The sequence below is a fragment of the Camelina sativa genome, chromosome 4, assembly GCF_000633955.1.
Source record: "Camelina sativa cultivar DH55 chromosome 4, Cs, whole genome shotgun sequence".
In the NCBI taxonomy this organism is placed as follows: domain Eukaryota; kingdom Viridiplantae; phylum Streptophyta; class Magnoliopsida; order Brassicales; family Brassicaceae; genus Camelina; species Camelina sativa.
The window spans coordinates 23,232,553-23,248,116 of NC_025688.1; the positions used below are offsets into that span (position 1 = coordinate 23,232,553).

The following is a 15,564-nucleotide window of genomic DNA, read 5'->3' on the forward strand; positions in this document are numbered from 1 at the left end:
ATCAATTTCTGAAATGCAGATTGAGGATCCTAATCTAACTAATGTAAGCCATTTGCTTGTGGATGAGATTCACGAGAGAGGCATGAATGAGGATTTCCTACTAATCATACTACGTGATCTCCTTCCTCGACGCCCAGATTTGCGTCTTATTCTGATGAGTGCTACGATAAACGCTGACATGTTCTCAACATATTTCGGGAACGCTCCAACGATGCATATCCCGGTATGACTAGTCATATAGCCAGTGTCTTGTTTATGATCTGATACCTGGGACTAATCTCTTTCTCTCTTATTTCCAGGGCTTCACATTCCCTGTGGCAGAGTTATTCCTAGAAGATGTATTGGAGAAAAGTCGCTATAGTATTAAGTCGTCTGATTCAGGGAATTATCAAGGCAATTCGAGAGGTAGGAGAAGAGACTCAGAATCTAAGAAAGATGACCTGACTACTCTGTTTGAGGTATTACTATGCTTCCCATTGTTATCTGAGCCAAAAGCATAGGGTTTCATTTGGGAATATAGACTCATTGCATTCTGTTCATTAGTCTGATTAAACTAGCCTTAAGAATTTTTTTTCTTTTGACATATCACGCAAATGTAGACATTTGGTCTCCATGTACGTGAAAAGATTAAACCTCAAGACCAAAATGCTAATAGTTTATGTTTGTAGGTTCAGTGAATAAAAGTGGCTCTATAGTAGTTAAAAGAACCGCAACAAGCTTGAACTTTCACACTTTTTCCATCTTCAAATGCTGAAGCATACATGAATATGTTTTACTTTGAATGCCTTACCAAGTGGTATTTTATTTTTTTAGGATATTGATATCAATGTTCACTATAAAAGTTATAGCTCCGCCACAAGACTTTCTCTCGAAGCATGGTCTGGTGCACAGATTGATGTGGATCTGGTATGAGTTTTGCTCTATTCTCTTGGTAACCTCCTGCTGATTTAGCTAAGAAATCAGCAGGAAGTTCATCATATTTTGTTGGAGATTCTCGTTATGAACGGACGTGGAAATTATGTTGTAGGTGGAGGCTACACTTGAACATATTTGCCGTCATGAAGGTGATGGGGCGATTCTTGTCTTCCTCACTGGCTGGGATGAGATTTCGAAACTGCTTGAGAAAATCAACGGGAACAGACTGCTTGGAGATTCTAGCAAGTTCTTAATTCTTCCTCTGCATGGTTCAATGCCGACGGTTAATCAACGTGAAATTTTTGACCGGCCACCTCCTAATAAGCGGTTAGCCACATGAGCTATTGATTCTCCTTTTATCTGTATGCTTTGTAACAACTTTTTGAGCGTATGATCTGCTTTTGCAGGAAAATAGTTTTGGCTACAAACATTGCCGAGAGTAGTATTACAATTGATGATGTTGTATATGTTGTGGATTGCGGTAAAGCAAAGGAAACTAGCTATGATGCTTTGAACAAGGTGGCATGCCTCTTGCCATCATGGATTTCAAAGGCTTCAGCACACCAGGTATTCAGTTAACCATCAAATCGTCCATTATTGATCTATGTACTGCGCCCAATCCATAGATATGTATGTAAGATCTTAAAACCCGCGCTTTTCTCTGGGGGCTTTGGTACAAATGCAGAGACGAGGTCGTGCTGGACGTGTCCAAGCTGGAGTTTGCTACAGGTTGTATCCAAAAGTCATCTATGATTCTTTCCCACAGTATCAGTTACCAGAAATCATACGGACTCCACTGCAAGAGTTATGCCTGCATATCAAAAGTTTGCAGGTTGGATCCATAGGATCATTCTTGGCCAAGGCATTGCAGCCACCAGATGCACTTGCTGTTGAGAATGCTATTGAACTTCTCAAAACAATTGGGGCTTTAGACGACATTGAAGATCTTACACCCCTTGGTGAGCAGCAATTCATTGGTCTTTATGACTGTACACTTTTATGTAATAGTTGTTAATATATGTTATACTCAAAACCATTTATGTTACAGGTCGGCATCTTTGCACTCTACCGGTAGACCCAAATATAGGAAAGATGCTTCTGATTGGAGCTATCTTCCAGTGCGTCAATCCTGCTTTGACAATTGCCGCTGCGCTGGCATATCGTAGCCCCTTTGTCTTACCATTAAATAGGAAAGAAGAAGCTGATGATGCTAAAAGATATTTTGCTGGTGATTCCTGCAGGTATGACCTAGAGGCAAATTACTTAATTTTCACCCAGTTAGTCAATCAGGTCCCTGTGTTCTGCTTCTTACACAAAAGATTGTCATTTCTGTGTTGTGCAGTGATCACATTGCTCTGCTTAAGGCATATGAGGGATATCGGGATGCAAAGCGTGGTGGAAACGAAAAAGATTTTTGTTGGCAAAACTTTCTTTCCCCTGTAACTCTAAGGATGATGGAGGATATGAGAAACCAGTTTCTTGATCTTTTATCAGATATAGGTTTTGTAGACAAATCAAGGCCAAGTGTAAGCGTCAAGAACCAGTCCTAATAATGCAATTATACTGTGGAACGCTGATAGAATCTAAAATTACTGAGTTTCACATGGACATGATGCTTTTCAGGCATATAACCAATACAGCCAAGACATGGAGATGGTAAGCGCGGTTTTGTGTGCGGGGCTGTACCCAAATGTTGTGCAATGCAAAAGAAGAGGGAAGCGCACTGCATTCTACACTAAAGAGTTGGGTAAAGTTGATATTCACCCTGGATCTGTCAACGCCAGAGTAAATCTCTTCTCGTTGCCGTACTTGGTCTACAGCGAAAAGGTGAAGACGACAAGTGTATATATCCGAGACTCAACAAACATATCTGATTATGCACTCCTTATGTTTGGTGGCAATCTTATCCCAAGCAAAACCGGGGAAGGTATAGAGATGTTGGGAGGGTATCTCCATTTCTCTGCCTCGAAGAACGTCTTGGAACTGATACAGGTAAAGTTGTATTATCTCTGTCAAATCTCTCTTGTTCTTCATGTGTTTCTGTGATGTGAAGAGGATTATATGATTGTGCAGAGATTGCGGGGAGAGGTGGACAAGCTGCTGAATAAGAAGATAGAGGATCCGAGTTTGGACATAACTGTGGAGGGGAAAGGAGTGGTTTCAGCTGTGGTGGAGTTGTTACGTAGCCGAAACATCAGGTATTAAGCAAAATACTTATGAGTCTTACCTTGTTGTAGGAGAAAATAAAAACTTTGATTATTGGAAAACAAGGTCAATAGTTGGGACTCAGCTTAAATTTTAAAAGAGAATACAAGTTGTAGTTTAGAGCTGTTGATTAGTGAGGATTTACAATAAGTAGTTGTGCCTTATTTTTCTTTGACAATGAATAGTTGTGCCTTAGTTGTTTCGGCTAGGCCGAGTTTGTAGTGTCATCTCATTTCCCATTTTTGCTATCTTTATTTGTGGTTAAAATGTTTTATGTTGAAAAGAAAAGAAACGTGTTATTGCTTCCTAGCAATGTGTCTCGTCTCATGCAATGGCTGGTAGGGGTCGAGTTTCGACTTGAGCGTTATTAGCTTATAGTTTCAAATGTCATATGAATGAGAAGTAAGCAGTAATACTCATGTCATCTGATCCTTATTGTCTTCTACCAGACCTTTGGCCATGAATTGATCTTAGGGAGTCGCTGAAAACTAGAAGTTATTGGCACATTTGAGAGTTGAATGAACTCTGCCACTGGTTTTCATTTGAGACTTGATCCGAGAAATTGAAAATTTTTAAGTTTTTAACTACAATAAGAAAGACCTGCCAATTAAAATAAATCCAAGCTGTATGAGTATGAAAATAAATATCATTTTCATGACGCTTACCATGCATGATCCATTCGTTCCGATTTCTAAATCATATGTCGAACTAATGTGTGTCATAGTCGGAACTCTAGACCATTGGTTCTACTCTGACTTTCTTCTTTATCTCTTTGTTATTTGGATTGGATCCACTCATTTTCGCAGGCCCGGTCTCATTCTTGTCTTATCCTTTTATTTTGTCTAGGTTATTTCGTTTCGTTTTCGCAAGAATCGAATTCACTTTAAACTTGCTTGAAACTTTAATACTGTATGTGGTCAGAAATTTATGTTAGACACAGACATGCTTTGAGTTTTATCTGCGAAGTATTGATTGGTTTATAATTAAAGTACACGATAGTTTTAGTAATTTGTCAAACACTCAAAACCATAGGTTGAGTTTTTGAATACAAAGAGAGAAGAATAGTGAGGCAGTGAGCAGGTCAATGGTTTTAAACCATATGTCGTAGAGTGGTACTTTACGTGTCTATATTATGTCCTTGTATACAATATTAATTTATTTTGAAAAATCACATGTCATTCATTAAATTTTTAAGTTTAAAACCCTACGTTGCAGTGAAATCAACTCTCTTGTTCGCTCTCGGGAAATAATAGTATGATACAACCAACGATATATGGAATATGAAAACGAGTCTTCTATTGCGGCGTCAAAATAGTTTGGTCCTTCACGTTCCGGTCCACATCTTTATGATATATGTTTGCATTATAAATGCATGCGTTAACAAATACATACCGGCGCGTGTGTTATTGGATCAAAACATAAAAGCATGGCTATGTATACAAATTTGTGGATATGGCCATATGGGGCTTCTTCTCATATACCAGAATGTATTTTACAGATCCGAAAATTATTGTTCACGGTAATAGACGTTAATATAGCAATTAATTTGGTGGTCGCAGTTACTACTCCCAAGTCCCACGGAAAGGAATAACGATATAGTATATGAATATGTTCAAAACTTCCACATCTAGAGACTAGAGCATTAATATAAATATATAATCCATTGAATTCTAGAGGTATTCGTCAAGCAAGAACCAATAAAAAAGCTAGTATCATATAATGGTTGATCAAAGATTTAATGTTAATATATATACACTACTTATTCGATTCAAAGACTCCATATTTTTATAGAGTATAGATGTGAAGTTCCAAGATACCTTAAGTATAGTCGTTTGTTGTGATCTCATGTATTATTATAAAATAGTGTATTGAAAATGTGATGTATACTAAAATTGTTTATTGTTAATATATGTATTGTCGGAAGAATTGCTCATTATAAAGTTATCAGAAAATCGTTTATCGCGATCGCGTGTAGCTTCCTTTACAAAGCAAATAATATTGATCGATCTATGAATCATCGTTTTATAATAGAATAAAAACCAGATGTTTCTTAATAGTACTGCAAAATATGGTAGTAATCATAAAATAAAATAAAAAAACCAATAGGAAGGTATTATTAATGGGTGAGACAACTGTTTTATTTATCAGGTCGAAGACTTCTACGTTTTATTTATTTATGAATTCTGAATCTGTCTGTGAACTGTTCATCTACAGCTATCAGTTGTGGTCCAGTCTGGACCCTCGTTTTGCACTTTTAAACTCAACTAAGAATTTTTAGAGCTGCTCGCAATATATGACCACTTCTCAAATTTTCTAAAATAAAAACTGATCACTATTTCTTTTAAGAACAAAATTACATACACCAATTAAAAACAGTATATGGTCGTCATGCTTTTACTTATTTTAATTTTTTTACTATATTTTGTGTGAGATGTGGGTGGTTTGGCTTTATACTGAATTGCTCCTCATTTTTCTTCTGTGTCAACTTCTTTGTTAATATTTCCTATTAGGTTGCTCAATTTTTTTTTTTGTAAATCTTTGTCTTCACTCTCGACTGCGTCGACTTGTATTCTAATTTCGCTGGTCAATGAGGATTTGAGTCATTAGATGCGACGCAAATGTGTAACAACCAGATCTCTATATTTATTTTATTTTATTTAAGAAATGTATTAATAATTTAATATATATTGGAAACGAAGTTTCAACCAGATGCGATCTGAAAGAAAACAAAAAAGTTTTTCTTTATTATGTTTTGTTTTTGGTAAACAATCGTATAAAAGTTGTTCTTATAACATGTACCAACAGTCCAACACCATGTGCCCCGATTGTTAAATACAAAGATTCTTGCAATAAAAAACGAGGTCCGTGCATTGGATTAGTTAAGAAATTGTAACTTGTTGATCTGAATTTGAATGGTACAAAACTGATATATATACATATATGCGTTTTCCCACTCCTAAGAAAATTATTATTGTGTAAAACCAAAAGAAATAAAATTATTGTAGGCAAAAACTGATACATATTAGTCATTTACTCGTTAAAATAAAAAGCTGATGAAAATTAAATGGCATGCTCCCTTTATCTGGAATCTGGATTATTATGAAAATTAAAGGATACATAAATTAAGAAAGAAGAAAAAACGTTTTCACAATAATGAAAATGCAAGTGGGAAATGAGAATAGCTAGCAATGTAACCTGTGATTTTCATTAATATTTTTTTTGCAGTTTCCATATATAGAAAGAATATTTGATGAACATTTTCCTCTATTATCTACATTGTGAACATCAAAAGTATGAAAAAGAAACCTAATGAAAATTGGATTAATAATAAGAATATTCCACTAGTCTTTTCAACAGCACCGATGAATAACTCTCATATAAGTGATTGTACTTATTGAGAATTGGACTCGTTTGTATGTCGTCTGTACGATGTTTTCTTGGTTATCATCAGCAGGGATATGCAAGAACCATGTTCTTTGGGAGACAAGGCGAGTCCTTCCAAACCCTAGCGTGTAACTTAAGAAGCTCCTTCGCCTTCTCTTTAGTCTTGCCCCCACAGCTTACTTGAAGCACAAGACAAAGCTTCGCTACAACCCCCAACTGTAACATCTCGTTCAGCAAAGCAGGCGTCGCGCAAAACTTTCCCACTGACAACAAAACCCTAACCGCTCTATCGCTTGCCGTCTGCGAAACCCTGAGTATCTTCTTGCAAACCACCGCTATGGCTGCTCCGTGTTTCAAGAACTCGGCTCGTCCCTCCGCACACTGACACAACAGATCAAGAACCACCATCGCCATCTCTGGACCTCTCCTATCTGATGAGAAGCTCTCGTCCATGAGAAGCTCGATTATCACAGAAATCACTCCAGCTTCCACAGCCTTGTGTCTGTTCCTTCCCCATGGACATATGTTCACCAATATATGCATCGCGGCTTTTGTCGCTTTGCGTGAGATCCGGTCGTCCAAGATCTCGACTACCTCAGTGAAAACCTCTGGCTTCAGAGTCATGATCTGCATTGGATCCGCTACTTCAAGAATGTTCTTGAGAAGCAACGTTGCATAGGCTCGGGATTCGTAGATCCCGCGCTGCATGATCTTCGTCAAGGACTTTACGATATCGTTACCTTTCTTGTTGTTTAAAAGATTCTTGAGGACTGTCTCTGAGGTCTCGAGGTGGTAGAGTAAGTTGAGGCTTTCGTCGGTCAAACTCCCTAAAGATTGAAACCCATTTTCTGAGTCGTTGCTTACGATGTTGGCCAAGAACTCTGGTACTCCGGCGGCCTCCAAACACCGCTTGTTGGTCGCGTTCTCCGACATAATTTGACGAAGTCGTTTGAGACACTTGACCTGGTTTTGATGCGAAGAGGCTGAATCTCTAATGAGCTTTTCGATCTCAGCTTTACAGATCGGAGGTCTCGGGGTAGGGATCCTCTCGACGCCGTAGGAGGCGTTTAGGGTGCACCAAGATTGGATGAGACGACGAAGAGTGTGGTTCGGGGTGAGATCGGCGTCGGTTATATCTTGTTTGGTGACCGGACACGAGTTCTTCTTGCCAGAAAAGAGCCATTTCTCGATGCTGTCTCTATCGTAGGTTATTCCGGTAGAGACTATCACTGGATCTTTCATAATCTCTAGAGAGATGGGACAAAGGAAGAACGGAGGAATCTCGATTTCTTCATCCATTGATCCTCCGGACATATAGATATGTGAAGATGCTGTGAGATTTGATGAGAAACTAGATGAATATATTGTCCAAAGAAGCTAAGGAACAAAACCAAAATGTATATATTTTTGCTTGCTACAAGTTGTAGTAGTTGAGCTTGGGAAGATGTGAATTGGTTTGAATATTAAGTTAGGAAGAAGAGAGAAAGGAGGTTGGGTTTATATATAAAGGAGATATCAAAAAATTAATTCACAATTTTAAAAAAAAGTCAAAACACGGAAAATACAAATACTACTATTAGACACTCTTTGTAAAGCTGTCCCTATTTAACTAAAAAAAGAAAATAACCTGCCCCTATTTAAAAAGATTATTAGTATTATTTGCTTAAAGATGGAACGAACGAGGAACATAGATTTGACCTTTTATTTTTCTCTGAATGATGGATGACTGATGAGTTGGAAGAAAAAAGAACACGTGAGACGTATGAAAAGGTTTGACTTTTCAATGACAGATCGTAACAAATGGATAAGAAAATTAGTCCGATAAATATATAAAGAGAGAGCCATTGGGTCGGGTCGTGGCGGTGGTGAAGACAAGAGTGTCTTCTTTGTGTCTATTACTATTTTTTATTTGCTCACATGCCATAATTGATTGATTCTTCTTCCTCTCTCTCTCTTTTTTACACATTTTTGCCACCCATTTTGACTTTTGATTTCTTTTTTGATGTGTCGTAAAAAAAAAAAAAACAGTAACTGTATACAAATTTTTAGTACGACCTTTGTTTGAGTCAATATTTGCTAACTTTGTAGTACTAAAGGATCTTTTTGGCTTTTTAGGATATACCGATATATTAGTATCAAAGTGAATTGTATTTATCGTGAATTGAAAAATGGTGGAATTTGTTTATCATCCATAGTTATTGAAAAATCAGTGTTCCCACCATAATAATCATATGATTTGCCACATTATTTTGTCACATATTAATGTACGATAGGATATTAGGGTTAAATTGATTTTTAGTGTCTCTTTGTTTAAACTGAATTCTCTCCTGTCTAAAAAGCCAAACAATCAAATATGTTTATATTTTCCGTCGTCTCGCACATCACATACTAACCACGACATGATGAATAACATATCTTGTAATAACATTTACTTTTCTCCCACATGCTAACACACAAATAAAACAAACATTTCAACTAACATAAAATCGAATCACATTATCTATAGACACACAGGCAATATCTACTCAATACTGTATGATTCATACATCAGCCCATCTTTCCTTCTTATACATCCATGTTTGCGGCCATCTCCCGGTCAGGCGGTCACCAAGACCCTAGAACATATAGTTCAGAATTATTTCATTATTATAGATACCAGATTACCAGTGTCTACGTCCAAGCAAATCGTTTACCACATCCTGACACTAAGCCAACCTCCAAGGCTATCGAGCACAAAACTTAACGGTTTTCTTTAATAACGGCCATCGAATCAAATTATCAAAAAGACCTTCGAACCCGTGGTTTCAAAATACAGTAGTTTGGTAACTCATGGCTTCTCCTCTTGATGAATTGGCATCTTGTTCGAGAATCATTATTTACAGTCGTAATGAATATTCAAGATCCACAGTGGCGCAGTCTTCCTAAATTTTCTTTTTTTTTTTTGTTGTCAAAATCTTTGGGTTTTTGAAAACTACCTCTTTTTATTTTCTTTTTTAATTAAATTTAATAGCACTTCGAAGGGAATATTTTCTTGACTATATATATGCATACACATTAGCAGACATTTCTTGTTAAATTATATTCCCTTGATATGATGAATCTTTGTAGTTGCCGCCGTATCACTATCATCTATAATCTATTGTTGCCATGCTTCTATCGTTGCGGCCTCATCACTATCAAATACATTGTTTCATGTAATCGTTACATATGTTTTACGTGAAAGCGAATAGACATAATTTGAACTATTGATTTTCGAATCGTTAGGTGACGTTTGTTAATTTGTTTACGAGAATAAACGAATAGACATAATTTCAACAATTGTTTTTTGGAGTATTTAGGTGGGATGGTAATTTTTTGGATAAATATATATATATCAGATAACTTAAGATTTAGTGTACGTAGATGTATAATTTATCAAAATATAAATAGAAGTTAAACCTTTGATATTGGACGATGGTGGATCGCCTGATTTTCCAATAGCATGTTATTTATCTATGTAAATATCTATTCTACGCAATAGATTTATATGTTTGTCATATAAACATAAAAATTATTTTATTTTATTATTTTATTACTTAGTGTGCTAAACATTGACCATATATATACGAATGTACGGATTTGGCTAATGGACCGGCCAGTTGTGGTCCAATTGTTGACAAAAAAAATATATATATATATTCACAACCCACTGAAGTGACACCGACGATAAAATCTTCTTGTGCTCCATAATCTCAAATTAACTACTAATAATCATCCACAAACCACCTACTTTGGTATTTTCTATATGTTCTGTCGTAGATAATATTTATTATTTGCATTCCTAGTTGCTCGCTATATTTTGTTGGCCTTTGGGGTTTATCTTATAGTAAATTTTCTATGTGATTAATTAGAACTCTATTTTAATTTTGAGTCGTCCACGTCTTTTGCTTTTCGTTGCATAAATAGTTTTTTAAATGGTTTCTATTGACAAATTAATAGAGTTTAATTACTCGGATCAATGATACAAAATAACTTCGTCAACCGATTATTCTTAAAATCAATATATAGTCTTTAATTTTTGTTTGACATAAACTTGCATACGCTAGTTTGGTATATACTGCATTGTTCTTGTTGTTTTGAGCATAACTGAGCATGCCGACACGATTAAATTAATCTCTGTTGGACAATTATACTTTACATCATTCGGACCGACATCCATGCACGAGAAAACCGGTTTTTGGGTTTTAATTCTTCTATTTTCTTGGTTGAGCGTATACGTTTGACTTTGATGATGATATGATTTGTTACCAAAATAAAATAATTATATTATAAAGTTCTTCTTCTTTGGATCTGCAAAATGGGTGGGTGACCCGATATTCAATTTCATCATCCTGCACGTCGCTTACGTTTTCCACGATGACAGTTATATTATGGCTAAAATCTTACGTACTTCTTTCAAAAATGTTGTTCTTTGTTGATTATTTCTTCTTTTGTTACCGACAAAACCTAATTAAGTGCCATAAACGGTCCTGTCCCACCCAGACGAAGTTATAACTTAGTTACGTTCAACTTTTTTCTAGACGAAGATCTTCTACAATAATTTTGAATATTGACATTTCATTAAATCGTTTTCGTGATTTTTTTCATACTTACTTTGACGACGTGGATCATGCATATGATATAATTGTCAACTGCTGTCTATGTAGAAACAACCTAGTCTTCATATATATATGACGTAAATATATTAATTTGGGCATCGATCATTGTTAAGCCGAGTCGTATTACTGATGGATGGGTTCAAGACAGTGGTGTGGAGCTTTAACAACTTATAAACTCACCAACGCAAAAAAAAATGTAACACGGTTTTAAAAGATATTACCACCACATATAAATGCATGAATGGGCATGCGCGTATGAAATTTTCTGAAGTCTGAAGATAACAATATATTATATTTATAGAAAGTAGTTCACTAATTCATTTTGACCACACTCTTTTAGCAAATTCTAAACAATGCAATCTTTACTTTACGACTAACAGCAATTTTAATTGCTAGGTACAATGCATCTAAAGCTCTTCTAGCAATTTTAAAATAGTTTCGAGAGATATTCACGAAACGTCACAAAGCATTCCATGCCGTATCTTAGTCAATTGACATGATTGTAGAATGCAACATCGTGTAGACAAAACCGATATATAATGTTCCGTTTATCTGATAAGTACCAAAGCTAAACTGGTTCAGGTATGGAAAACCCAAACCAATCCGGTTACAGCTGGCTTGATCGGTGTACAGACTTTTGACTGTAAGTAAGAACTAAGAAGGACGGGCCCAAAAGGTATAAGAAACAAAATCGCATTAAAGTAAGGGAGTCGTTATACACTGTGTGGAAGTTACTGGATTGGACCAACTTCTGAACATTTATCTCGTGGACGTACTTGATAAAATTCTTACCTAACCTTTTTGTTTATTGTATGAGCAGATTTTTATATAATAAATAACTATATATATATATATATCCAATTTAATTTGAATTATAACAAAAATAAAGTTATTGATGTTGAAAAAAAAAAGTTATTGAGTTGGGCCTAAATGAAAGTAGTGATGTTGGAGGGAGCTGGAAATGAGGAATGTGTGCGTGCCTAATCAAATAGGAACTTTGGTAGGGTTCTCGGCCTGTAAAATTTTAATATGTTGAGTTCAAATTTCTTGTTGTTTCGGACTACAAAATAAATACAAATGGTTGTGCTGACTCAATAGCTACTAAACATTGAGGGGTGTATTGAAACAATAATTTTGGAAGATTTGATGGGATTTAGAAAATTTGAAATTTTGATAGATTTTAGGGGAGTTGATATGATTTCTGGTAAAATTCTTTCAAATCCCACCTAAAACCATGAGATTTGTATTTCTGTATTTTTAACTAAACAAATCCTCCAAAATCCCTAAAACTTATTAAAATCCAAATCCACAAACTATTTTGAATAACAGTGGATTTCATGAGACTTTTTAAAATACATGATTGAATAACATAGGATTTGTAACTTTTACACAAATCACTTAAAATGTCAAGTTGAATACACCCCCTGAGTTTTTTACCTTTTTTTTTTTTTTTTTCAACTTCAACTATTCATTATCCAAAAGAATACATTCAAATTCAAGGTACATAACATTCATCTCTATAGAATTCGACCAAATGCAATGGGTCGATCTAGTATCACCCTGAAGCACTAGCGGATCCAACGTTACATGACTGAGAAACCATTGCATTTTTTAACCACAATGAGATAGATAACACTCCACAACTCAGAGTGAAATCATCTCTTGAACCACCTAAAGTTACCCTATGATACAAAAACAACTACTAACACAAAAAGACCACAATCTATAGTAAAGATCAAAGCAATTCCAAGCTATTATAACCTCATGATCGGCGTGTAGGACTTGTCCAAATAGCATCGACACCAAAAGGCGCAACATCAGAAAGACTTGGTTTCTCTGGCTTTCATTGTTCTGATCCTAAGCCAAAAACGGACAATACATCCGACTGACCCAGCCAAGAGACGCGAAACAAGACCCGCATGAACCGATGCTTCTCCGAATAATCACTCAATGACCAGAATACTAATCACCTAAAGATAAGAATTTCGAACACAGATTAGCATAATTTCACCTCACGATGCATTTCCGGATTGCCCATCATAGGATCTGCCTTGTTGTCTCACTTCTTGGCCGGACTGAAACCAAGGAAGTGAGAAGGCTCACATGAACGCCAGCTTTGAGGATAACCTCAAATCTCAGCCACCGACACCCACAGGATCCTCTCCAACAACCGGTAAAACTCGAAAGCTCGACTCCACACATTGAGTTTTTCACTTAGTGTGTCGGTTTCGGACCTTCGGTAGAAATATGACTGGACATGATTAATTTGGCTCGATAGATAGAACAAGACTCGCAATACATTTCATGTTTTCGCTTAATTTCATTAATTTTTTAATGTCTTAAGAAATCTTTGGGCCCAATATAAGAGGTGTTTGGACCCTTTTGAATTTTGATGGGCAAAAATAGCCTTATTATTAGCATACTTTTTGTAATTATTTCTTTCCAACTTATCCGAAATCAATCATTACCCAAAGCTATAAAGGCAAAATATTACAAGCACACAGATAACCTCACTTCTCATTGTCTCACCTCACTCATTGTCACCCATATAGGCTATAGCTTCAGTCTCCATATGAAAAGACTGCTAATGTAAGTTTATCTCTCAGCAGGCAGCAGCTAATTCCACTTTTGTATGACCTCAGTTCTCCACCGGTTTGTATGTGTTAAATTACTGAAATTCTTTATTTATGGAGAATACTAATTAATATGAACGAAATTCACATTGGCATTTTAAAAAACATATTCATAAAAGTCCTATATACATCTATAATATATTTTTAAACAAGTCCTCTCAATATTATATGATATGTTTAGGATTTTTAGTTCATTATTTGTCTAATTGCGCAATGCATGAAAAAATCCATTTTAAAATCTGAATAATGTTTTAGAATCGGAAGAAAAACGATTAGGATCACGGTGGAATCTCGTCTTTGAATTGATAAAATCCTCGAAATAATTTGAATGTCTTCATTTTATTGAAAATACAATTTAACAAGCTTATGAACACTTTCTTTTACTATATGCAAAGTTTATAATCTGAATTATATTCAACAGTTCAAAAAAAATTATTTCAGAAGTTTGGAAGTTCTTTTAATCGTTGAACTGGGAAAAATGAAAATGAAATAGATAACTCTAGCTATTCTTGAGCTTTGTACATACATACTGGTATCTATGTTTAACTGAATTATTCCAAAAAAAAAAAAAATTGAATTTCATATTTTCGATTTTATTATTATTTTGTATTAGAATTTTATTTGAGTATATAGGTCATTATATATTTCCAAGTTTTCTGCCACTTAGCTTGATCTGCATACATATTCGGAATCTATATAGCTTAGATCTAATGTGTAATCATCATAAAATATTTGATAGATCAGTTCACTATCTTATTATTACATAGAAATAAAAGTAAAATATATTTTGGTATACACCCAAAAGCAAGCTATTACAGGTAACTAATCCATATACATATATAACCCTATCCATCCCCCAATAAAACGTAAAAAAAAAATTACAAAATCGATATACAACCGTCGGCCATATATAACCAAAGACTAAAATTAAAATTTTGTTCTTTGTTTTGGTTCAATGGTATAAGAAAAACTATATACTAATTAAAAACTAGAAACGTATAGTAACCTGTTTCGGTTTCTCCGTTTAGAGATAGTAGGGTTTACGCAACGAAGTCGGGCAATAACTGAGCAACATATCTCTTCTGGTTCTGTATGTTCATCCCATTGTAAGCAGCGGCTGCTGCGGCTGATGAATGTGCAGTTGTAGCTGATCCGCCACCGTTGATGGAGGCGGTTCCATATTCCTCTGTTTCTCCTATTTTCACTCTTCTCCCTATAGGAATCCCATGGTGGGTCTGCATGAACCCCTGATGGTGCGTGGACGACAAGCTATCGCAATGAGGTAGCCCTAACGTAAGGGACACGCCATTGTTATTTCCTGAGTACCTTTGCGCCATGAGCTCCTGGTCTGAGACTACATCAAATCTTGACATCTCATCCATTTGGTATTGCCCGAAATTCCCCATGAAAGGGTAGCCACCGTCTGATCTTATCCCTTGCCGTTCTTCTAGAATTTTCATCGTGAGCTTCTCGTTGGAACTGAAATCCGCATTTATGGGCTGCATCATTGTCTCCTCGCTGGTTCTTAGTCTCTTTGGGCTTCCTTGCATTCCAGTGACGCCTTCTAGGTCACCGTTGTGATTGGGATTCATATGGTAAGTGTCGGCCATGGGGCTCTTCTCTTGGTTACTTGTTGACTTAGAAGCAGAATCTTCGTTGCTTTGATCCAAAGGATTCTTCTCCATGGATCCCATGTTCTTTCCCTGCTCCTTCATTTCTTCCATATACATTTCTTCCACCATCGGTTTCCATAACCGAACTCTCGCGTTTATAAACCAGTTAGATACCTA

General features: G+C 35.9%; 3 protein-coding genes across 4 annotated transcripts in view; 1 reads left to right on the forward strand and 2 right to left on the reverse strand.

Moving 5' to 3' along the window:
- Window positions 1-3,429, forward strand: part of LOC104782006 (DExH-box ATP-dependent RNA helicase DExH1) — a 7,257-nt gene extending 3,828 nt beyond the window's left edge. For both annotated transcript variants that reach the window (XM_010506816.2, XM_010506817.1), the window contains 8 exons: window positions 814-906; window positions 1,028-1,242; window positions 1,323-1,482; window positions 1,601-1,874; window positions 1,964-2,156; window positions 2,258-2,441; window positions 2,539-2,907; window positions 2,989-3,429. In XM_010506816.2, the coding sequence (XP_010505118.1) occupies window positions 814-906; window positions 1,028-1,242; window positions 1,323-1,482; window positions 1,601-1,874; window positions 1,964-2,156; window positions 2,258-2,441; window positions 2,539-2,907; window positions 2,989-3,120 (1,620 nt within the window). In that variant the 3' untranslated portion in view covers window positions 3,121-3,429. The remainder of the gene's footprint in view (window positions 1-813; window positions 907-1,027; window positions 1,243-1,322; window positions 1,483-1,600; window positions 1,875-1,963; window positions 2,157-2,257; window positions 2,442-2,538; window positions 2,908-2,988) is intronic.
- LOC104782007 (E3 ubiquitin-protein ligase PUB23) lies at window positions 6,294-7,965 on the reverse strand. The gene has a single exon (XM_010506818.2). The coding sequence runs from the start codon at window positions 7,816-7,818 to the stop codon at window positions 6,568-6,570; it is 1,251 nt and encodes a 416-aa protein (XP_010505120.1). The 5' UTR covers window positions 7,819-7,965; the 3' UTR covers window positions 6,294-6,567.
- LOC104784212 (BEL1-like homeodomain protein 1) lies at window positions 14,815-15,516 on the reverse strand. The gene has a single exon (XM_010509269.1). It carries the CDS (start codon window positions 15,514-15,516, stop codon window positions 14,815-14,817), a length of 702 nt encoding a protein of 233 aa, XP_010507571.1.